This window comes from Convolutriloba macropyga, chromosome 3 (assembly GCF_964194025.1).
Source record: "Convolutriloba macropyga chromosome 3, txConMacr16.3, whole genome shotgun sequence".
NCBI lineage: Eukaryota > Metazoa > Xenacoelomorpha > Acoela > Convolutidae > Convolutriloba > Convolutriloba macropyga.
Window position 1 is genome coordinate 80,418,413 of NC_134470.1, and position 25,878 is coordinate 80,444,290.

The window sequence follows — 25,878 nt, forward strand, 5'->3', positions numbered from 1 at the left end:
CGGGCACTGCTGGGCCGTGCTGGCTTCTGGCGGGCACTGCTGGGCCTTGCTGGCTTGTGGTGGGCACTGCTGGGTTGTGCTGGCTCGAGGCGGGCACTGCTGGGTCGTGCTGGCTCGTGGTGGGCACTGCTGGGTGGTGCTGCATCATGGCGGGCACTGCTGGCTCTTGCTGGCTCGTGACGGGCACTACTGGGGTCGTAATGGCTCGTGGCGGCCTCTACTGGGGTCGTGCTGGCTCATGGCGGACACTGCTGGGTCGTGCTGGCTCATGGCGGTCACTACTGAGGTCATGCTGGCTTGTGGTGGGCACTGCTGGGTTGTGCTGGCTCGAGGCGGGCACTGCTGGGTCGTGCTGGCTCGTGGTGGGCACTGCTGGGTGGTGCTGCATCATGGCGGGCACTGCTGCGTCGTGCTGGCTCATGGCGGTCACTACTAGGGTCGTGCTGGCTCGTGGTGGACACTGCTGGGCCGTGCTGGCTTGTGGTGGGCACTGCTGGGTCGTGCTGGCTCGAGGCGGGCACTGCTGGGTCGTGCTGGCTCGTGGCAGGCACTGCTGGGTCGTGCTGGCTCTTGTCGGGCACTGCTGGATCGTGCTGACTCGTGGCGGGCACTGCTGGGTCGTACTGGCTCGTGGCGGGCACTACTGGGGTCTTGCTGGCTCGTGGCGGACACTTTTGGGTCGTGCTGGCTCGTGGCGGGTACTGCTGGCTTGTGCTGGCTCGTGGCGGGCACTGCTGGGGTCGTGCTGGCTGCTCGGACGATGTAGTTTTTGTAACATAATTCGCCCGACCCGAACTTTGTAATATAAAAACTTAAAAATGCTAATAATTTTTACAATTGCTTCGCTGAAACCTGTTTTTCAAAAAAAATAAGGGAAAGATCTTAAAGAGTTATAGTTACGCAAACCCTGTTGTTAATTGTTGATTAAGCCTCTTCAGGGGGGGGGGGGGTAGCTTTCTAAGGCCTCGAGAAGTTAAATGTTATAATTTTGCACATTGCTCAAAGTTAAGATTAACTAAGTCTTATCTGAACGTTGACAAATTGTGCTAAGGTTGACGGTCTCCTTTCCCCTCTGATGTTCTTCTGAAGGCAGCTTTTGTTCACATTTGCCCCATTTCCAATTTGATTCCATTTGGCACTGTTATCCTTTATTCTACATTAGTAGTTGTAGCTCATCCACCCAGTTACTCATCTGGGGTGAAGACTTGAAGGGTTGACGATTCTTTGTGTTTGTTATCGGAGCGCCAAATGACGATGGCCATCTAGTCCTGGTCAGGGGGAGTTGCCATTGTCGTCTTTCTTCTTCAATTCCTTGGGTTTTGTTGTTTCAAAAATAGGATCCTTGTTTCAATTTCTTTATTCAATCATTTCTTTTGTTTCGCCACGTGCACCTTTGTTTAGCATGTTTTCGATTATGATGATTCAAACTTGTCGAAGAAATCAAGTTTACAACATTTAGGCGGCAAAATATACTTAAGAATTATCACATCGATAACAGAACCCACGGGTGCACTTGAGTCTGATCAGAGGCGGTTTTGAGCGATCATAAAGGGAGTCTGATCATAAAGGGCTTCAAATGCAACTGGGTCTGGTCATAAGCGGTTCGAGGGCCCAGAAACTCTCGCACGCGGTTGAGACTGATCAGAGGCACTTTCGGTCTGGGCATACATCTGCCTGGGTATGAATCTATCACAACCTATCAAATCATTATTTTGCGTTCTAACATGTTGAGAACTCTGTTGGAAGTAAGTGCCTCAATCTTATTGGCCCATATGCATCTTGTACAGTTTCATTTTGGATCTATTGTCCAATTTATGCTCTCAATATTTTGTCTTTTCGATTATTGTACAAGAAGCTTTTTGTTTTGACCTTCCGTTCCATTTAGCACTCAACAAAAAAAAACAAGAGAATAGTCATTTGCATGTCAACGTTTATCCCACGCTGTTTCATATCTTCGATAATTATTCGCATGCTGTATGTTAAATTATGACCTCTCAACTTTGACCCGTAGTTTTTAAACTTTTGCTTGCGCTGCAATTTTCTGAAAAAATCTGTGTTCTCGTAAAACATGCTCTAGTCTGTCCCATAAAGTTGAAATAAGCGAACGTTCGAAAACATCATAAACAGGCAATTGAGCATTTGATTGTCAACGTATTTTTCTCAATTAAGCTTCTGTTCGTCAAATTTTTCTGCATGTTATAAATTTGAACTTTGACCTATGAAATTTGTCCAGTGGCTCTTGAAACGTTCGCTTATTTTAACTTGGTGGGACACGCTATAACTCAAAGCGGTAAATCATTATCAAGTAAGATCCAGACCATATCAGAACTATAGTCAGTCCCATAAAGTTACAACGCTATCGAACGTTTCAAAGGTCAAAGTTCAAATTTAAAACATGCAGATATCTAGCAAAACAAGAGCATTGAGCTCAAAAAAAAGTTGAAGCATGCAGTCCTGGTTCTACCTTCAAATCTATATCAATACAGGCGAAGTCTTAAAAGACCTCACTTGGGTTTCAATTTGCCTGCCATTTCTAAAACTTGCATCTAGACGGCTGAGTGTGAAACGTGATACGATAACAGCTCTAAATCGGTATCGATGTAAGGCATTTAGACTTCCTTGGTGCTGATAATGATTTGGCGTTATGTTTGAAATCTGGAAACCAAGAATTCTACTCGGTCTCAAGCTGTATTTGCTGTGACTCAGATATGAATTGGGCCACATTTTAGAAAAGCATTGTTTAAAAGTTTGTTTTAGAAATTGATTTAATTTAGTTTTGCTATTTTAGTAGGCTATTCAAATAAAACATTCAGAAAGCCAAGTTTCTTTAATTAATTTTCCTTTAGAAAAAATGCATCCCATTGCGTACTGTGTTGTGTCTAACACTTGCAAACCATCAATTATTATTATCTTTATAATATTTGATTTGAAGAAAACTCAAGGCCCAAGTTCCCCCAATGACTTTGTATTTAGAGCCGATTGCAAAAACAATGACCCTATGTAGGGCATAAAGAAAAACCCTGCTCAGTTTTGATATTGTGACCAAGAGAATCAGATATGGTTTCGATAGGGTTGGTTCCACGCAAGAAACGAAGCAAAAATAAGCCAACTGACCATTGAAATATAAGTCTGTTGCCACTGTTCCTTATGATAATGAAACATTTGAGAGATCAAATTTGATTATGATTTTAGAACCCGTCAAAATTGTAGAAAATGAATTTCTACAAACAAAAAACAGAAAAAAGTTTTGAAAATAATAAAATCCAAAAGAGGAAGCAAAAAACCATAATTTATGCTGGAATAAATTTATCCAACCATACGCCGTGATTAAAAAATCAAAATATCTCAAATATCTTTTGAAATGGGGAACAAAATCTAACTCATTTTGAAACTAAGATGACGTCAGCACGTCAGTGGTCAGCAATCAAGATGGCAGTGCAATTATGCAAGCAAAAACCGGATTGACAAAAATCGCAACAAAGAAAAACTGAAATTAGGAAAATTGAAAGCATATTCAGTGGTTTTGCAGGAAGAAGAAAGTAGCAATAAAAATGTTTTTTTTCGTGTGTCAGAAGGTTGAGAGAGAACAACCTAATGTATATTGTGAATAAAATATGCTTGATATAGCTTTACAAGAAGCTCTACTTGTTCAACGCATACATGGCTAGAGAAATGAAGCCATGATGAACAAGAAAGAACCTAAGAAGGGGTTATAAGAGATGCCCAAGTTCGAGAACCTAACACCAGTTGGTGTAATTGTTAACACAGGCTTACAAGTAATAGATGGTGGTTGGGATCCAATACTGGTCCATTTTCACTGTACTTGCACCTGCGTAGACCCCCCAACCTGCATAGACCCCCGAGAATCTCATTACTCAATTAATCTTAATAGAATAGAGCAGAATAGCAGAGAATAGTTAATTAAATTGGAGGTTATTGGACAACATTTCAAACAATCATATCCAAATGCAATCCAATTAGGACACAAAATGAGTATAATTGCTCTTCAAGTCTTCGTTTATTTTAAAGTTGCATGTACTAAAATAAATTTCGACAGACCCAAAATTCAAGCATGGTTCTAATTTTTGTGAAAATTTGTTCTAAACGTCAATGCAATAATTACGTAAATATGTTTAACGTTTAGAACAAATTTTCGCAAAAATTAGAACCATACTTAAATTTTGTGTCTATCGAAATTTATTTAGTAGATACAACACTAGTTTTCTGAAATGAAGTTATTATGAGTTTCCTTCTGAGAGACAAAATGGTCAGAAACAAGCAGTTTTTATTTTCTTTCTGATTTTTGATCTGATGTTTTTGTCAAGATTATGCCATGAAAGTCAGGAGCTCAGAAATCATCAGAAGTCAGGATGCTCAACTTAAGCAGAATCACGAAGCCTTACTTTAAACCCGCTATAGTCTTAAAATCCGAAACTGTGTATTGTATACAATGCTCTCTAGAATCCGGCTCTATATAGATCATGAATTCTAAAACTTGCGCAGTGTGTCAAGAACTAGAATTGCGTGGAAAATTTGTGCTCAAAAAATAAATTTAAAGATTAATTATTTAAGGATTTTCACCAAACTTTACGAAGAGTAAGAAGTATCTGTAGTCATAGTAGTGCTGTCGGCACTTATCGGTTTCAAAACAGTAGTCACAACTTTCCGGTTATTACCAATATTACTCTCATAACTAGCGATAACATTTAGGGTCTGTTTGTGGTTAGTAGAGTTCGGTTCTAATACTGCAGCAGAGGAAGAGAAGTTCCTATTGGGCGATGGGGCTCGGGTAGATCTCAGAATTGGGTTGAGGTGGGCGGTGGGGTTGGTAGTGGTGGTTTGCGAGCTTCGAAGGGCGATTAGCTGTTGGGTTTTAGCTTCTGTGATTTTAGTCACGTTTAGTTGGATTAGTTCAGCTTGCAAGGCCTCAACTTCGACTGTGGTCTGTCTTCGTTGCTGAAACAATAAAACCGAATTTGTTATAAAAAAGAAAACTTATGTTATGATAACACTCATGTTAGTTACAAACGTAATATTATAGCTTTATTCATCGTTATCTTAAAATGATATGTCAATTATGTCAGAATCTATCAGCACCAGCGTCATTGGCAAAAAACTTGCAAGATCTTTCAATATAAGCGTGATTTGCAATATCTTGCAGGATCTTTCAAGAAAAGCGTAATTTTTTCAGAATCTTGCAAGATCTTTCAAGAAAAGCGCGATTTGCATGAACCTTGCAAGATCGTTCAACTTAAGCGCGATTTGCAAAATCTTGCAAGATCTTTTAAGATAAGAGTCATTTGCAAGGAATTTGTACGATCTTTTAAGATAAGCATCATTTGCAAATCTTGCAAGATATTTCAGGATAAGCGTCATTTGCAAGCCTCCTGCAAAATAAGCGTCGGAAATTGACTAGGGTAGTAATAAAAGAGGTTTTTGACAAAAATGTGTGGAAAAGTGAGCGACAGACCCACCTCTTTTTTTCAGTATTCTTGTTAGCTAGAAAAAATTTTCAGAAAAAGAGCATTTAAGGTCTCAAAGAAACAGATTTATGTTTGTATTCTGGTGTGATCTCAGGAATTATACAAGAGCTCTTGTCTGATACGGCTGCTAGAAAGCTCACTTGAGATCTTTGCATGATAGTTTTGATATGCAAAACCTAAAATTGATTTATGAAGCAGTTTTGAGTGACTTGAGACAAATCATGGCTCTTTTATTAGATGAAATTCATATAAACAATGTGTATTAATCAACGGAGGTGTTTGAGAGTAAGATTTAACAAGGTGGCTCGGTAATGTGCGATCGCACATAAGGTTCCGACCCCGCTCATCCACAATTTTGGCATAATTGTCTACCAAATGAGGAACAGATAGAAAAACACAAAAAATTCAAGTATTTTTCAAAAAAAAACTGGTTTATGAACGAAAAGATAGCCTCCAAAGCAAATAACTCAGTGGAGTAAAAAAGATGCATTAGATTGATGAGAAATGCCGATATTAAGAAAGCCAGCGAAGACGAACGGCAAAATCAAACAACAACAACAAACATTAATTACATCAAAAAATTTATGTCCGTTTTAAAAAACAAAACTTAATAACAAAGTCAAAATGGCGTCAGATAAAACTGAAAATAAACAAATTAACTTGAAATTCACCAGAAACAAATGGTTATTCACCAGTTCATAATAAAGCTTGGTAACAATTAGACAAAAAAGAACAGAAACTTTAAAGTTAGAAAATTCGCTGAATTTAAAAAAACAGTTAATTTCAAAGTTATGAAAACCATTAGGAATCAACTAAAAAATCCCATAGGTTTACAATTACCAATGCTTCTATTGACGGGAATTAAGAACTCTTGGTATTCAACTTTTATGCAGTTACAAAAAGAAGAACAAATAGACAACAAACTAAAAATAAATTAAAACTTGCCAGAAAATGCTTTGGAAGCCGTAAAACCAGACTTTGGCCCCCAAAATATGTTCAATTGCACCTTTTTTGAACACCAATACTGTACTATTTGGCCGCTCAATAATGAAAATAAGCAACATTTAGACAAAAAAGAAAAAATGCAAAATTATGTAATACTTGTTTTCTTTCGAATAAAAAAAACATGAAAGCCATTAATTACAAAATGTAAAAGTTGAATAGGTTCGTCTGTTCTTCCAAAAGAAGCCCTTGAGACCTGCAATTATCCAGAATATGTCTTACGTCTACAAAAAGAACGACAATTATGACAAAAATCAAAAATTAATTTAGTTTTTTTTGTGAAAAACCCGTGTGGAAGCCAGTAAAGTCATAGCGAATTCTTTAAAAACATTAGATTTTGTGACACCAATCCCTTTTGACCTTTTCTCTTGACAAAAATAAGGTCATCTTTAACCTTTAATTAACGAGACCAGGTAACAGACAGACAATAAAAAGAACAAAATTGCGAAGTTGAATTGTTTTTTTTTTCATTTTGGAAAACAATTGTTTTCAAAGTTATGAAAGCCATTATCTATCTTCCAATATCAGAACGTTGGCTCATTTATTCTTCCAGGAAAAGCCAATCAAGCTGGGTCATTGTACAGGAAATTAAATAGGGTTAAAAAGACAAAGTAAAAACGACAGTTAAAGACAAAATTAAAAAATTCAATTAAATTCTTCGAGAAAGTATTGTCGAAGCGGTAAAGAACCACAATCTATATCTTTAAGGATTTAAATATTGTCCATTGTGCGTTATTTTGAACGCAAAAAATGTGATATATGAATGACAATAACGTGATAATTTGACAAAATTAGAAAGCATGAAAAATGGGCAAATACCTAAAAAACAAAAAATTTGTGAACTCTAGTAGTATCAAAGCCAGAACACCCTAACTTAAGGCGTAAAACCGCAATAAAGACAAAATTTGAATTCGGCAGAAAGATGGAGCACTTTTTGATTGCTGACACTAAGCTACAAGTTGACCATAGTAAGAGAAAAATGGAGGGAAAGTTCAATAAGCCATTTTTTATTTAAAATTCAAATATTTTGAAAGTCAAAACGATCATAAAATTTCAAGCATTAAACTAGATAAAATAATTTCGATTTAATTAGGAAGCCAATAGGACCTATCACTAGTGAGCTTTGATTTGAAATGTTCTGTTATTTAACTAATATAAAAAAGATCGAATTTTTTTTTATAAAAAACGGCTGATGACAATCAAAAATAATTTTGGATTGTAACGGTCCAAGATTGGTACAGAACTAGTCCTGCTAATGTTGATTGTCCATTAGGAATATTTAATTTTTGGAATGTCATTGATATAGATATTTTGTTTTTTAAAAAATCAAAATAAATGCCGCGTTTTTGATAATCAACGAATAAAGTTAGCAAAAAACGGCAAACTTTTATTTACAGAGCACTCTCAACGGAAGTTGAAGTGGAATTAGCCCCCTTTTCAGTTTACAAGGATTGTGTTAGTGTGTTTGGGTGTGCACTTCCTGCAATTTTAACCAGAGGGGACTAAAAAAACTTATTTCGTGCTGTTTTTGATGAAAAAGTCTGAATTTTGTGAAATTTTTTAGCCGGAATTTGTGACAAAAAAATTCAATGAAAATAGCCGACAATGTGTTTTGTCTTTAAACGTAAAACCAACAACATCTTCATGAAAAATTTTATTAAATTTTATCAAAATTGGCGAAATTTTAGTCAAAAATTCCGAAAAAAAGTTGAATGAAATCAACGGAATTCACTCTATTTTCTCGAAAGTTTAAACCCCGATATCTCCCTGTCAAAAACGAAAATCAAAAAAATCTTTTTAATTCCATATTCTATGCTGGACAAGCTTTCTAATGATACCAGTCTCAACTCTCTACGATGATTATATCGATCGGCCAAAATTGACTGAACAAAAAAAAACCCAGTCGAGTATATAGTTCCTCCCCCTCAAGAGGGGTCGGAACAAATATGGAGGCAAGCTCTGTTATTTAACCATATAGAGAGTAAATTATTAGGCTAAGGATCGCCAATATCCATTCATTCATTTTAAGTTTTCAAAAATGATTGCGTTTTGGGAACTATGTATTTGTTAGAACATAAATCTTCCCGTACCGAATCCCGAGTACGAATCAGTACTGGGCACGTCTAAATGCAAATCCTTATCAGTACTGATTCATGCACTGATTGATGTCAATTTTTAAACGAGCCAGACGTGCATTCATACTGATTGTACAATTGTCAGACTTGGGCCAAATGCAAAAAATAAAGGTCCGTACGGGAATCGAACCCACGAGCTCCCGCTTTCTAGAAGTTTCTTCTCCTTACTGCCCCAGCATGAGTGTTGGTTGTTGGTATTTTGCGCCGTTAATATACGCTTGAAAAAGCAATTTTCAAGCGAGAAAGCGAGCAAAATATATTACATGGGGGACTTGCATTTTAAATTACCCAGTACAGATTTACACTTTGAGTTCGGTACGGGTTAGTCGCCCAAGTGATGGGCGGGACGCCCGATGAAGAACAACTAGATTTATGAAGTTATTAACTGAGCCGAAAAATATTAACCTAGAAACATTTTTTCTAACAGGAGAAACGTTAAAAGCAAGATTTTTATTAGTACGAGAGGAACAACTATAATTATGAAATTATTAGGAGTAAAAACAAAATTAGTTTCTTTTGTAACAGCAAAAATGCCAAAATTGATTTTTTTTAGTGAGAGAAGTTGAATCGGTTACAGACCAACTAAGTTAGCGAATTTTTTTTCACTAATTTCTTCAGCTCTTGTCAGCTTATCGAATTAAAAAACAGAATAATGTATTTGAGCTGCAACTGCGTGAAATATTACTCTGGATAATGCGGGCCGCAAAAATTACTAATGAAAACGGGTGTGTTTCTTTCGATATGTTTCTTTCGATATGTTTCTGTGCATTACAGGATGCTTCATGTACCGTAATATTTCAAGGCCTGCTATTATTTTTTCGCGTTTTAAATATTGGAAACTTCTGTTATTTAAGTTCAAACTTTCATCTTTAAAGCATCGTAGCCCTTGTTTTTAGCTCAACAAGATCCAAGCTTCATTAGATAACTATCAATTTTGAAACGATAATGGGATTTTTTCTCTTTGTGCCCCCAGCTTAGTGAGAGTATATTATTTAGATCCACCAGACACACGTGCCATGTTTTTACATAAAAAATTACTATGTAATCACCCATGCTCTGTAACTGGGGGTTGCATAACATACATGAGGGTTTTTTGGTTTCTGACAAAACACAAACTTAAATAAAACATTAATTGAGATTAAACAAAAGGGCTCGGTAAAGTGCGTTCGAAGATAATGTTCGACGCCTTTCATCCCTCCTTTTGCCCTTATTGTCTACGAAATGACGAAGAGATGGAAAACTTTCAAGAATTCAACAAAAAATTATTTCCAACTCAAATTACTTAATAAAGTAACTAATGCCAAATTAGAGGGTGGCTGAAATCTGTCATTAAAAAGGCTGCACGAGAAGACCAAAAACAAATCAATTAACAATAACAAACTTTATTTACATTCAAACCTCAATGCCTATATTTTTGAAAAAAAAACTTAATAACCCCGTCAAAATAGCGTAAAATTAAACCTCAACTAACCTCATTAATTTGTACTTCATTAGGAAAAACATGGGACTATTCCTCAATGAGACTCGGTCAAAAGCAGATAAAAAAGAACAGCCAAAATGCAAAGTTAAAAAATACGCCTAAACATTTTTTAAACACTAGATTTCAAAGTTATGAAAAACTGAAGCTATGAACTAAAATCAGTAAGTACATATTCTCTGTTTCTTCATAGGAAGCTGCTAAAACCTGCAAGGAACCAGAATTTTTTGAAGCGACTGCGAAAAAAACGACATAGACAAAAAAACAAATGATTTCTGTTAGAAGACGCTATTGAAACCGTTGAAAATATAATCTATTCACAAAAAAAATATTTGCTTAATCATGCGTTTTTTATAAAGGCGTGTAATGTGATTTCTTACTTGTCAAAAATGCGACAATATAGAAAAGAACCTCAAATTTGGAGAATTGTCCAATATCTAAAAATTTTTGTTAAAACTATAAGTATCGAAGTCAAAAAAACATTACTTAAAACTAAAAGGTAAAACCGCATTAAATTTTTGAAAATCTATTCAAGGGACACTGCGAATTGTTTTTGCCGATCTTCCGACCTAGAGATAAATGCTGACCAAAGAAAAGTGAAACAAATGGCAAACAACAATAAATCACTGTTTATGTTCAAAACAAGTATTTTTAAAAGTCAAAAATGAGTTTTCCACTAAAAAAATAGACAGGTTCTCTCGGAACTCTCGAGGAATCCAACCTGACCCGTCCTTAGTAAGCCTTGATTTGAGTTGTTCTTTTCTTTAATTAATGTAAAAAAGTAAGAAATGCAAAACGTTTCAAAGACAGCGTCTGATTGCAATCCGAGTTGTTTTTTGAACAGTGAAAAACAACGATTAGACCAAAACTAGCATGGTTGTTTGTCTATTAGGAGCACTTAATTGTTCCAAATTTCATGAATATTGATAGTTTGAAAAAAAATGTCAATACATCAAAAACAAATGATACATTTTAGTTAATTATCGAGTTAAATTAGCAAAAGACCGGCAACATTTTACAGAACATTTTTCATGAACACTTCGCAAGAGAAACTAGTCTTTTTGGATTCAACGAAAATTGTGTCAGCAGTTTGTAGGGGTGTTAATCCGGAAAATTTGAACAAAGTGGACTAAAGACACAAAAAATTAAACCTCGATAACCCCATGGAAAAGAAATTCTACATATTGTTTGTAATTTGTTTGTAAATTTTTCAAATTTTCCTAATGGTAATTTTCGGCCTGCGGTGGTATGATCAAAATTGCTCTCCTATGATGCGCAATGGCGTAGCAATTTTGCTAACAAAATTATGTCACGATTTTAGCTATCTAAAAAGAACTGCTCTTTTGAAATTTTGGTCCCATTTTCTCAGCATTGGGAAAGTTTTGTTTTAATGTAATAGTTTTACGAGATATGAACCTCAGTGAGGATTGAAATCAGGAAAAACGAGAAGGGAATCAACGACGGGGAGATATGTTAATAATAGACATCAAACAACCTGTGTTAATACTGCAGGTTTAGTGAATGCGTGTTACACTCTAAAACATACACATTTGATCATCAATTCCCTGTCATAAATATCTGGATTTTCCATAAAAAATATGGTAATTGAAAATCCTAAGAGCGGCTCTAGTCGAGGAGCCGAACATATGAAAAGACTTGACGTACAAATCGGGAGGGGGCTAAATTCTTTATCCTAATTATACGGTCACGCACACAACTAAAATTGATCCAAAGTCATGTCTTTTTATATGTCTTTTTATAACCTTGTTAAAACAATGAGACTTAAATGTTTTAGAGTGCAGGTAAATTCTAGAAGAGAAGTTGTCCAGACCATTGTGGGACTAAAGCGTTTGCCAGACCATGTATTTTGGGTCGCACCACGCTACCGGTGTGCGACCCAAATAATTTGATCAGAGCGGTCTAGGGTCGGACAACTAAACCTGGGAGACCATGGCTAGGACTGTTGTTTACTTTGTTTATTTTGTAAATTCGTTGTGTTAGAGTGAATAGGGTGCCAATTTATAGGCTCTCGATGGCAGTTCTCTGCAGTTCTCTCTGCATGCCTGCATTGATCTTCTTCTGAGTGACCTCTGCTCTCAACACCTTCAGCTCATTCTGAGCCTGCATTCGTAGCTAACCAATCACAACAACAGGTTTAAACAAGTTTTTTTTAACAACTCACTTTTTTCATGAGAGCAAATTAATTTGGTAAAATGACCGAACTTCAAAAAACTCCTCTCAAAGGACAGTTCTCTCATGTTTTTTTCCAGAATATTAACATTAATATTTGAAAACCGACCAGATTCTATCGACTTTTTTAAATTTTTAATTAATTTATTCGCTGTCAAAATCTTGGTTCACTGCCGATCTTTGTTATTAATATCAGTTCAGTTCGAATCATCAATGGAACCCTCTTACTACCATCTTAGATAAATCTTTGAATGTTTTCTCTTGTAGTCGCTCCCAAATATTTCATGCCACTGATTTACGATCCAAACGACGAGAAATCAAATTTTGAGCTCCCTCTCATTGGGTGAGACGTCAAAAGCTCATCAGTATTTGTTGTCCTATCTCATTGGGTGACATAATAACTGACGAAGACTCCCCATCTAACGAGTGAGACAAGGATTCAAAGGTTCATATTTTTTAAACTAATTATTGCAATGGAAATTGAGATTAAGATTGTAATTAATCTCCTAGCTAGTTAATTAATTGATCTGAAATTCTTATGTCTGTTTGTAGATCGTTCAAAAAGGCATAAAGCTCTAACTTCTGCGTCTTATATCTAATGTTTTCTAATATTCCTTTAGGAAAAATACATTTCAAGTGTTTTCTAGCGTATATAGAAGCAAAAGATTGGTATAACCCCAAAATCTTGGTATCCCAGTAAAATTCTCCGATACTGGGCCACGGAAACTTTGCGGAAATTTCGGATGATTTCCTTTTCACATTTTTTTTGTTTTTGTCAATGTGGACGTTGGATATAACGATTGCAATATTCTCGTTATATACATGACCCTGCAAGTTCAAAGTTGAAGTTGAATGCAAACCTCTATGAACTATAAGATAAAGATGTATCGACTGACTGACTGACCTTGAGTTCTCCCGTGAGTCGTAACTTTGCCTCTTCTACCCTCCATCTCAGTTCAGAAATCTCGTGAGTCAATCGAGATAGTAGAATCTTATTCTGAACCTGGAACATAAGGACTATGTGCGGTACAAAAAATTTATCTTGTATCTGGCCCTCTGATCTGATTATGAGGCAACTTATTATCATATCAGACAAACCTTCAGACCAAATTTAGGCCTTTAGTCAGACCACTTTGCATCACTTATTCCATTATCAACCCCCCCCCCCCCCCATTCCATTATATTCCAATGTGCGTTCATTGTCCAGACACTTTTGTGCGACCATCGCTCGTCCAGACCATGTATTTTTCGTTCGAATTTATATATTGTGTATCTGATATTATATTTGTTGGACAGCATCGAATGAGTCAGAGGACCTGTCAAAGTGAGCTGTGGACGATTCGTAGATTTTAGGAGATTCTTAGGAGTATCTTACTAGTGCGATAGTGGCGTGATCTTGGTTTCCGTCCAGTTCCTTCTCCAGTCTGCCAATCTGTCGTCTGTTGAGAGTGTCCAGTTCCCTCCTCAACTTAGCCAGGTGTTCGTCCAGGGGGGCTGTCTTTTTCTTCTCCTCATAGTACTTCTTCTTCCAGTGGTCACGTGCTACAACGATTATAATATTATAAAAACTTTGGGGTAACTGAACTGCAAAAAAATCTTCAAATTATATTTGGGGAGTTTTATTGTATAATTAATAGATTATTGAATAACACGATTTCACCCAATTATATTCCAAGAATTATTCACTGTTCGATAACCCAAAAATTTTGTTTATTGACCCTATTGACCCCCCTACCCTCCCCTCCTGATAACGTATCAGATCATCAAGTAAAACAAACATTGATTGAAAATATCATTGAGAAACAAATAATTTTACAAAACTATTTAGAGATAAGTTCAATAGTATGTGCTATCTATGTGCGTTAACTATAATAGGTCGCATTGCATCACATTTTGACGTGCATAGAAAAATTACGGAAGCTATTTATATACATATTCTTACTTCCCAGCCCTGTCTGTGCTAAAATTAAAAATATATTCCTTAAGCAAAATAAACATTATCAAACTGAAACAAAACAATCATGACAACCTAGACAAACGGATCTACTCTGTTTCCCCCCCCCCCCCCCCAGCTTAATGAGCATGAATTTCTTATGACCCCCAGGCGCACGTGCTATTTTCTTACATAGTAACGTGCTATATTACAACATATAATTTGTAACTGGAGGTCATAAAAAACACTGGAGGGACAGAATCTATCAAGACAAACATAAGCGACGTTGTGACGTGTGGAATGAAATAGTTTCTCTGCAAGTTTAATGATAGGGCTTTTGATTTGAAACTCGTGCGAAAGGGTTTTTAAATTTCGTAAAAGCACTCCACTTCCAATTTTGTGGTTTCATTACGCAAAAAATAAAAATAATTCTACATTCCGTTTTTTTGTGACGTTACCGCTGTATTTCGAAGTAAAGATCTTTATAAAACTGCATGCGTAAACTACCTAATCTTGTTTTCAAATGGACGAAAATTTTTGCTGAACCTCTTTTGCTGAACGATACAACTTTTCGTGGATTACAAGCAACAAATTTTTTTCAGTTTTGCCAATAACATTTTTCCATTATACTCCTTGGACTTTTATGCTAACTGTAAAGGTGTTATTTTTAACTAATGCGACGAAGTATAAGCGCATTGGCAGTGCCAAAACATAGCTGCTGAATTCAATAGATGTGGTAGCGTTTACTTTATGACCAAATTTCCTTAATCTGTTAGCATTGCTCGCTCTTTTTCGTTTGTTTCTTCTGCCTTTTTGTGCCTATGAAACGTGGAATGATTTTTTCTAGTGCTATGCAGTTTTAGTTCTTGGCAATACAATTGCTCTCGTATTCTTTTTATTAAGCTGTTTGGTCAGACTGATTTGGTTTAATGACAGCTTGATTAATATCTTAGTTTTGCGAGCACTTTTTCCTGTTTTTCTAATAGGTTATTTATGATTATTTTTTTTATAAATTTGCGTGTTTTAATAATAGCGAAAACTTTTTGTGAACGATAGCAAACTTGTAACTTTCGTTATAATTATACTAATGTTATGTAACGGGGTCTAATAAATTTTTGAAAAATGTTTGTATCATAACATTTCATAGCTGTCCTGAGAACTTTCACGTTTGTTTAAAAACTTAAAAAAAATAAGATCTCAATTTTCATGACCATCTGGCTTTTTGGTGCAATTTCTGTAGACGCCGAAAAAATATATCCGTTTTTTATAATGTATTCTTTTATTTTTGTGAAAATATCAATGCGCTTCTGTTTTTTGCTTGATTAAGACAATAATTATTTTGAGCGAAAAGACAAAAATGATGCTGATTTTCTGATGTTTCACAAAGTCTTTGAAAAAATTTTACAACTTGTGGTTTCCTGTTCGGGGCAGTGGGTTTTCAATATCATTGATTTAATGAATTTCAATATTTTTTGTCCAATATGCAAATATTGAAAACAATGCTTTCCGCATTAAAATTAAAATTTTATTAAATTTTAGATCTTTTGACCCTCGTTCTCAAATGTTCGTGTTGTTAATTAATTTTCAATTCATGCTTTTTAACAAAGTGATTGAGTTATGTAAAGAGGTGTGATTTGAAATGAATGAAAGTTTTCCTTGGCATAATTTGGTGACTCGCCGAAAAATTAGGCAAATTTGGTACAAATCTTAATGTCAATATGTTTATACGCATAATTTTAGGGGCTGAGAAATATTATTCACTTTTTAGGAAAACAAAGCTACGCAGAGGGACTGAAAAATTATTGCAAACAGTATTCAAACAAGAAATCTTCTGTGATATTAAGATTATGCGTGAAAAGAAAGCGCAATTTGGAAAAAAATCTTATAAATTTCTGGGAGTGCGGAGCAGTTGACTAAGTGTAGAGTGGAGGATTGAAATCATCTCACAGAAGTTCGGAACTTTATTTGCGCTATAATAATTCAACATACGGAGATAATAGGTGCTCTAACACCCTTACTGGATAAGCTGTTCCCGATAGTTTCTCTGCAAGCTTTATGATAGGGCTATTGATTTAAAACTCGTGGGAAAGGGTTTTAAGTTTCGCAAAAGCACTTTACTTCCAACTTTGTTGTTTTGTTAAGCAAAAAAAGCAATAATTGCTACTTTTCCGTTTTTTTATTTACAAAATCTTTTGATCTTTGTTGGATGTTGCCGTTACCGCTTCATTTCGAACTACTGATCTTTATTAAACTGCATGCGTTAACTACCTAATCTTTTTTTCAAAAGGAAGAAATATCTGCTGAACTTTTTTGCTGAACGATACAGCTTTTCGAGGATTACAGACAATAGAGTTTTTTCAGTTTTGCCAATAAAACGTTCCCTTATACTCCTTCGATTTTTGTGCTAGTTTTAAAGGTGTTATTTATATCTAATGTGACGAAATGTAAGCGCATTTGAGGTGTCAAAATATAGCTACCGATTTCATTTGATGTGGTAGCGCTTACTTTAAGACAGAAGTTGTTTGTATTTCTGGCATTGCTAGCTCTTTTTTCGTTCGTTTCGTCTGCTGTTCTGTGTCTGTTTTTAAAAAAACTGGCATACTTTTTTTCTAATGCTTTGCAGTTTTAGTTCTTTGCAGTACAATTGTTCGGGTATTCTGTTTACCAGGCTGTTTGGCCAGACTGATTTGGTTTAATGAAAGCTTGATTATTTTCTGAGTTTTGCAAGCACTGTTTTTATAATAGGAAATTTCTGGTTATTTTTTTTTATTATTTTTGTGCGTTTTAATAATAATTGCCACGGATTTTTCTCAATGATGGCAAACTTTTGACTTCTTTATAATTTTTTTTATATTATATAACAGAATCAACGAAATTTTCAAAAAATTTTTGTATCATGACATTGCATAGCTGTCCTGAGAAATTTGACAACGGTTGTTTAAGAAAATAAAAATAAGGTATGATCTCAATTTTCATGAACATCACGCTTTTCTGATGCGATTTCAATTAACACCGAAAAGAATATGTCTGTTTTTTTATAATGTATTCTTTTATTTTCAACGAAAATATCAACGCGCTTCTGTTATTTGCTTCACTAAGACAACATTTATTTTGCGTGAAAATACAAAAATGATGTTGACTTTCTGATGTTTCACAAATTTTTTGACAAATTATTACAGCTTGTGATTTCGTGCTCGGGGCAGTGGGTTTTCACTGTTATAGACTTACTTGAATTTCAATATTTGTAGTTCCAATATGAAAATTTGTAAAACATTGCTTTCTACATTAAAGTTTCAATAAATTTTAGTTCTTTTGACCTTCGTTGGCAAATGTTCTCGTTATTGCTTCATTTCCAATTCATGCTTTTTAGCACACTTCTTGCGTTAAATAGTGAGGTGGGATTTGAAATTAATTAAAGTTTCCTAGGCGTATTTTGGTTACTTGTCGAAAATTTATCTTTCTTGGGGGGGGGGGGGGGGGGGGGTGTAGTGTACATGACGTATTGGGGGCGTAAATGGAAAAAGTTTCTTTTTTGAGTTGTTCCCGCAAATTTTTTGTTATTCTATTTCGCAATTTAATGCTACTTGTAAAAGGTAGTATCAGTTTTAACGCAACGCAGCGGCAGCGCATAGACAACTGATTTTTTTTCTACTGACTTGAGATTTGATAAAGACAATTTCTATCCTCTGATTATCCGTTTAAGTAAGAATTTAGATCGGAACTAGCTCTACGGAATCGCAGATGCGCGAGCCTCTTTGTTAATTCTCTAGTTTAGACCTCGACTCCAGGGGAGACCATTCTCGACCAGAAATAGCCTGTGAAAAATTTCAGCTCGACCTCAGTAAATAGCCAAAACTTACCAGCTGCCCGCTTGCCCTGTGCCTTGATTTGAAGAGACTTTGCCTTCTTAATTAGTTCTCCTCTGAATTCCTCCAACTCTCTCCTTTCGTCTCTCAGTCCCTTCAGCTCGAGCATTTTGTGGTTTACTGAACAAATATAGTTCATTTCACACGGCAATTGCCAAATTAGCCGACTGTGGGTTTAGCAGACGATCAAAAACCGAGAATTTAGGTCAACATAAACGGTTAGCCATTTGTAATGGATTGACGATACAGTAGTCTTTTGAGCGATCAAATTTGTCTACTAAGGACCCAAAATAAAGCTGTCGGCTAAAAGTTTTGTTTGCTATTAGCACGGTTACATCATAAAAGTTTATTAAAGTCGGTAGGAAAATTGTGCCTTTTTTAAATAGTGCCTTCTGTTTTGGCTTAAATTTAAATACACTTAAGTTAGATCAAATAACAATAACTCTTTTGAATGGGGCCAAGGAAATTGTATACCAATAACAACAATTCAATTGCACAAATTGATTGATTGGTTATAACATATTAAAAATAATGAGTTAATGATTCTAAACACAGATTAACTAAAACCAGGTAATTGCCATCGAAAAATTGGGTACAAAAATGGTGTTTAAAAGGAAAATTTGAGGATTTAGATTGTCAATTGAAAGACGTATACTAAGCACAGTTATTTTTAACAATTAGTTATTAAATTTGGTTTGTAAATCTACCAATTTTTTTGGTGTAAAAAGTGCATGTTACATGTACACTTACAATCCCGGAGCACTAAAATATCACATGTTACGTACAAACTGTCAATATACAATCTTTTCAACAACCACGTTTTTTTTTCAACTACACCCCCCCCCCTTGTACCTAGTAGAGAACTGCATCACTTCTTAGATATGCTGAACCATAATTTCTTTACATAATTCTCAAGATTTACAGGTAAGTTTACGATGAGATAACTTCTCATTGGTCAAAATTTGCTCGCTAAATCCTATTCAAGAAGTGCTTCCCTTTTAAAATATCATTTCGTTGGTTTTTCGTATTTTAACAAATTTGACCAAAATCATTGACAATGCAAAAACCACCCGACCAAATTGGGATTCCTTGTCACTAATCTAGGCACAGAATTCTATCAACAATAGCACTGCAAAAATTGGCGACTAGTTCCCCAAAATCAAAGGACTAGATTAGAATCTGCGACGAGATGAAAGGATTAGAGTCAATTACACTTGTCTCTTAGTATTCGCGCACTGCAAATTGCAAAAACCTGATCTTAATACATGTGATCAAAATGCATGCGTAAAACAGTGACAAGCCGAGTATATATACTCTAGTAAATGTGTTTTTTGCAATTTTATGTGGGAGACGATCGTTCAAAAAATCCAACAGGCTACTCAAATTCCTGGAACTTGAAAAGACCTATCAGATCAACTTAACGTTGTCAAGGCACTTGAGGCGCAAACTTGCTGAGAGTTTTCGTTCTGCAGTCGATTTTCCAAAGAGATTTGGCCAGGACATTTGGATCAGCAAAATCGTTCAATTAGAGTCGAAAACATAAAACTCTTTTCTACAATATTTGTCGATCTAGGACAAGAAAATAGTTTTTGTACTACAAAGACACTACTATGCGTTCGCAGATCGACAAAAGTTTTGAAAAGAAATTGTTAGCTTTCGACCATTATATATTGCAAAACCCCGCTATTTACCCATTTAAACTTCTTGGTCAAGAATTTCAAAGCACGTGAGCTCCGAACGCTTTCCAATAGCAAACATCAAACTCAATGGTCCTTCCCATTGTAGCCCCCCCCCACGAAATTATGGCCCCCATTATGATATGTTTACCATGATGGAGAAGGCTATTGGTTATCTGACCACTAAGGTGGGGGGGGAGCTATAATGGGAAAGCTCCAAATTCAATACTGACCTAATATCTCAACAGTAGCTTGAGTTTTAATATGAGCAATTTGTCACTTTTAAAACTTTATCTGGTTGAATGAGTATACAAAGAATGGATTTACAATACAATACCGATAATGTTTCTGCTGCGTGTATTTTAAAATTTTAAATGTATGATTTTGCAGCACATAGAATATACTTAATAAATAATTTAATAATTTAATTTTGTAAAACAACACATCTTCTGGCATTTTTTTGCGAGAACTTAGAAGATAATTCTTTTCCACCTAATTTTCAATCTATAGTACAAAGTTAAGAAAATTGATGGTGTATCACTTGATCTGGTTACGATATCTGGATTTACGAGCAAAAAAATTAAGCAAGCCAGACTTCAAATTACAGATAGTACCGTGAAAAGTTTGTAATTTTTCTTCAAATTCTATTTGCCTCACTTGAAAATTATTTTAAAAAACTGAGTTGTAAATATTCCAGAATATACCGTAAACAGAGTGCCAGTCGCATGTAAAATCATGTTTCTATTATGGCTCAGATCTGGTTTGGGCCAATTATGTCCATCCAGATGACCAGAAACGGTTAACAAATTTTGAAGAACAAAGAAAGCAGAAGAGCTGATTAATCTCCTTCGCCAAACAAAAAACTGTTCAGAGAAAAGGCTTGCAAGCAGAAATTGTTGCAATAGGACAACAATGCACATTTTTATTTTCATCAATTTATTTTGAAAATTTTCAAAAAAACAAAAGCTGAACACCTGAGAACCCAAAACGTCAAATTATTCACAGATGAGCCACAGAAACTATCGATATATTCTTAATTTGATTTGATTTTTTGCAACTTAATGAACGAAGGCGTATTCTGAATTTTCAACATGCTAATTCCTAATTTTTCCTGTCCCCAGAATAGACCAATTCTAATTGCAGTCAGCGGAGTCTACTAGGTACTGCTGTTTGCAAAATTGCAGTCTATTCTCTACCAAAATCAATTATTTTTTAGTTATTTAAGGCGAAAATTGAAAGCATCTTTGAAGTAAACAGCTGTAAATAGCATTTCTGCTCTCACAGCCAGTCTGTGACTGGTTTCAGTGTCTTGGCTTATAATTGCCATTCGAATTTTATCATTTGACCCGGTAAGACCTCAATTTTTGGGGACAGTCATATGCGAATGACACATTAATTATACAATTCTCATTACATTCACTTACACTTTCATTAGACCGAAGATGAGGTCCCAGACGGAATCAGGTTTGTCCAGACGAAAGATGAACGTACGAGCGACACTTTCCTAGACCTTTCAGGGACGGTCTGGACATACTTTATTTCCGTCTGGCACCTCAGCCTGGGCAGTCTTGGATTACTCACAGTCTTCCCGAAGTTGGGGCGAAGCAGGTCTTGGGAATCTGAGTTTGGATGGGGAGGTACCGGGTCGAGAAGACTGGCCGCCCCCTCCAGTAAGGTCAACCTGTAAAAATCAGAGTGCCCTCTAAATCAAGTTTACTAGTCGCGCATTCCAATTTTATTTCAACTTAAATAAACTAAAAAATAAACCTGATAACTTCTGCGCTGAAAAAATGCGCAGTTTTTTTATGGGGCATAATTAGAACATTTGTATTTTTGGGTGCTTTGAGTGGCTTTGTATGGATAACAGTTGCAATACCTCATCGCATATATAGCATGTCCCATAAAGTTGAAATAAGCAAACGTTTCAAAAGACACAGGTTAGAGTTCAGAGTTCAATGTTCAATTTTAAAACATGTAGAAAAAATTGTTGAATGAAAACTTAATGGAGAAAACGTCGACATTCAAATGACCGCAATGATGCTCAATTGCACGTTTTCTGGCGTTTTTCGAACGTTCGCTTATTTCAACTTTATGGGACAGACTATAGTTATTCCCATAAAATTGCAACGAATGTGAACGTTCGAAAAATAAACGACATGCAGATGAACAACTAGGTGCTGATCTCTGTGTATTTTAAATCTGAACTTTGACCTTTGAAATGTTTGATAGCGTTGCAATTTTATGGGACTCACTATATTTTCACTTTACTTCAGTGTTGGTCACGTTTGCGCAAAAACAAACCCAATTTTGAAGCAAATCTTAACTAGTTTTGCTTAGTGTAGGTGTTTTCCACACAAAAACAAATAACATTAAGATCCGGTCGAGATTTTTTATCATGTAAGATCTTATAAGGCTAAATTTTTTTCTTGTAAGATCTGACAAAAGTGAACTTTTATCGTGTAAGATCTTATCAGACCTGATAAACAATTTTTATCATGTAAGACCTGAGAAATTGTCTTACAAAGTCTTAGTCTGGCGGCGAATAATGTCTGGGGTGAACAGAGACATTCTTGCGTAAATTTACTCGATAAATTTATTATTTGGACTTCAGTTTTTCACGGTTTGAGAGTTGATAGTACAATCGACATCAGTGACTGGGAATGAAAGAGAAGTAAGACGAGAAAGAAAAGACACGAACATCGATTCCTTTTGCCATTTGGGCCAGTTTTTCAGTGTCCTGTTGCATCCTCTTTCTCTGTTCCAGTCTGGCTTTGTCTTTCTCTGTCTCCTGCAAAAAGAACAATAAAAATTTCTGATTAAATTGTATTACAGCGTTCAGACAAAAGACAGATTGAGAGTGTTATTGATCAATCCACACAACTGTTTTAAATTTAATTGATATATCCTTGTCAAACCTAAAAATAATTCATTACGGAGCGTTTCACATAAGAAAATTAAAAAACATTTAATAAACTTGTATTGTATACAAAACTCTTCACTGAAGTGGCTTTTCAGAAATAGCTTAAAATTTTTTATATCAACGAAGGGGTTTCTATTTCATCGTGTCATCTTATAATTGCCTGATAATATCTGATCGTTTCCTTTCAGAAAAAACTAATGTTGTAGAATGTTTTTCTACCAAGGATCTACAAACATGACCAAAAATTGACAGAAACATTGCTCTAAAAACTGTAATAGTACTATCAACCTTTGCCGACAAATTCCTTTAAGTGATTGAAATCCAAAAGAAAGACTAATATTCCTTGTTTTAGGTTTTGATTTTTTTTTTCGCAGAAAGAGACCATGAAGCTGGTCCCGTTCTGGTCCCGTTAGACTTAGACCGTGCACATTTCAAAACGCTGGAAGAAAGCCAAGCGTAAGAAAGTTACGAGAAAAATAAAAGTAGATTAGGTAGTTCTGAAAAAAAATAACAGGAAAAATCTAATGGCTGCAAAATTCGGTTTAGCAAAACTACAAAAACTTAATGACAACAGAAAAAATTTCGAAGGGTGAGCATGGTTTTTTGTAGCAATAAGCAAACAATTTTCGAAAAAAACTGGTTTCTCAAAATCGACAAAACACAAATTTGTTGGAAAAACAAAAAGCGAAAAATTAATCTAAAATTGACCTCACAAAAGCAGATAATAATTCAATTAAAAGTAGTAATAAAAGAAACGAGGAGGAGCGTGTACCTCCGTTCTCCAACAGCTATTTCTGAAGATCTTCAGTAGCAGAATCTGTGGACAATAATATAGATATGAAACAAGTCAATATATTTTAACTGCATTGTTATTGCAACCAAATATTGTGCCAGGTACCATGAATGTAAATCTTCATCCTTCGATGAAAATGAAGTCAATAAAGTCAATTACTGCTTTGTCTTTCAAAATTCATTTGCAAAACATCAACCTTCTTTAATCGGTCCTGTAATTAAAATATGTATCTAAACCTGCCAAAATTCAGCTGGCGCATTACACGTCTATACATCTTATTTTCTATGCTGAAAATTAGACGAGAAAATTTTTGCTAGCATAAATTGGTACGAGTCCAAACAAAGCACATCATCAACCCGTTTCATTTATTAGAATAGTATTAATTCGAAAAAAAAACACAAAAAAGGCAATATTTTTTTATTTTAAGACAAAAACCATTGTTTCTACACTGTTTGCAGTTTTTCAAGTATGTTGGTTTTTATTTTTACTAAAAAATACCAGTGAGCTGTGCAATGTACTTATCGCACCAAGAATACAATATTATTTCATTGTTGCTATATTTGTTCGGTTATGGGTTTTTGAATAATTACTATCCAATGAGTGTTGTCAAAAACATTGTTCCATAATGATACCTTCTTTGCTTTTGAGACAAGTTCGCTGACACTATTCTTACGACTGGTAAGAATTTTTCTGTCATTGAAGTTCTAGTCTTTTATGATTGAATAAATAGGATTATATTGAAGTCCAAATCTGCTGTTGTTATAAAGTCGTATAGTTGCCATGCCCGGAACAAACACACGCGTTTTCCAACTTACACTAAAAAAAACAGATGCACACATACACATACACAAACACAAACTTAAACACACATACAAACACACAAACACACGCACACACACACACATATACACACACACACGAACGCACACACATACACACAAACACACATAAACCTACACACAAACACACACACACAATCACAAACACTTTCACACACACACGAACACACACATATACACACACACATACACCTACACACAATTACACACACACACACACACACACACACACACACACACACACACACACACACACACACACACACACACAATCGCACACACATACACTCACAATCACAAACACACCTACACACAAACACACACACACACACACAAACGAACATACACACACATACAGACACCACACACTCTCACACACACACTGACCCAACCAGCCACCCATATATAAGGTTAAGCACAGTCAAACAATTTGATGATAAAGATTAGCATCACTCGCAATAGTTACCATTTTTGCCTTCTCTATCTCTGCTTGCTAAAATAAGAACAAACAAAATGGAACCCGAAATTTTAACAAAACTTGAGTAATCAATTTAAGTATTGCAAGCAATTCTGATGAATTTCCATTGAAACTGTTGCTCACTTAATGACGAATTGTTTCACTTATTGTTGGTTGATTGATCCCCCCTCTCCACCAAACTCCCCGACGCCCCCCCCCCGCCCCCCACCAATTACATAACTACAAATGACCAGCACATTATCTATTTGAAGAACGAAATATTTATATTTAAATTTCGATCAGATTATTTTGTATTGCAACTCATATCTGGCCCGTGAGAATATGTATCTCAACGTATCTTAAGTATTGTTTAAAAAAATTGCACAGAAGAAAGCTGTAGGCTTTATGCACTTAATTATGCGGAAAGCAGTGACAAAATATAGATTCATATTTTAATCCAAAAGTGCTATTTAGTAAATTACTTCAGTAAATAACTAAATATTTAGTAAATAAGTAAATAAATCGTTTCGCACCTGTTGTAACAAACCCTTCTCGTGCTCCATTTCCTTCTTTTCCAGCTCCATCTTCTCTTTTTCAATGGCCCTTTCTTTTTCCATCAATTCCTTCTCCTGATCTTGGTACTTTTTTCGCATTTCAGCCTCGCGTGCCTGTAAACACAGAGTTCATGGGTCTAGGAAATAAACCTCCACGGAAAAAAAAAACATTTTAAATTTTAATTTTGGTCGTGATAATTTGTTGGGTTGTGATATAGTTTCATATAAAGTCGCACGGGCCACTAAGGCATGGCCATGGCCCGGGAGGCATGGCTAAACGCGCTAAATCTGCAGCTAGTTAAAAGTCAAGGGGTGGTTTATTTCCATGGGAGTTTATTTCCTATCTAAAATTAATTGTTTTTTTTCTTGCCTCCCCCCCCCCCGAAACCGCACATCCATCACAGGCGTCTAACCCCAATTATGAGAAAAAAGTCCCCTGATAATTTTCTGGCTATCATAATATTTCAGTACTGAATCATCGTATTTTCATTCTGTTTTTACTATGTCCAGAACTCTGATCATGGCATCTGATCGACATTTCATGATAAAATTC

At 35.6% G+C, this 25,878-nt stretch overlaps 1 protein-coding gene across 5 annotated transcripts in view; it reads right to left on the bottom strand.

Annotated features, from left to right (window-relative positions):
• Positions 1-4,532: 4,532 nt before the first annotated feature.
• The window catches only part of LOC142336508 (uncharacterized), a 60,901-nt gene continuing 39,555 nt past the window's right edge, over positions 4,533-25,878 (bottom strand). For 3 of the 5 annotated variants that reach the window (XM_075385400.1, XM_075385397.1, XM_075385396.1), the window contains 8 exons: positions 25,305-25,439; positions 24,781-24,807; positions 22,461-22,550; positions 21,344-21,443; positions 18,081-18,206; positions 13,663-13,829; positions 13,192-13,290; positions 4,533-4,956 (listed from right to left, as the gene is read on the bottom strand). In XM_075385400.1, the coding sequence (XP_075241515.1) occupies positions 4,588-4,956; positions 13,192-13,290; positions 13,663-13,829; positions 18,081-18,206; positions 21,344-21,443; positions 22,461-22,550; positions 24,781-24,807; positions 25,305-25,439 (1,113 nt within the window). In that variant the 3' untranslated portion in view covers positions 4,533-4,587. Of the gene's footprint in view, positions 4,957-12,068; positions 12,231-13,191; positions 13,291-13,662; positions 13,830-18,080; positions 18,207-21,343; positions 21,444-22,460; positions 22,551-24,780; positions 24,808-25,304; positions 25,440-25,878 lie in introns of all 5 variants that reach the window. The other 2 variants (XM_075385399.1, XM_075385398.1) reach the window with 2 other exon arrangements.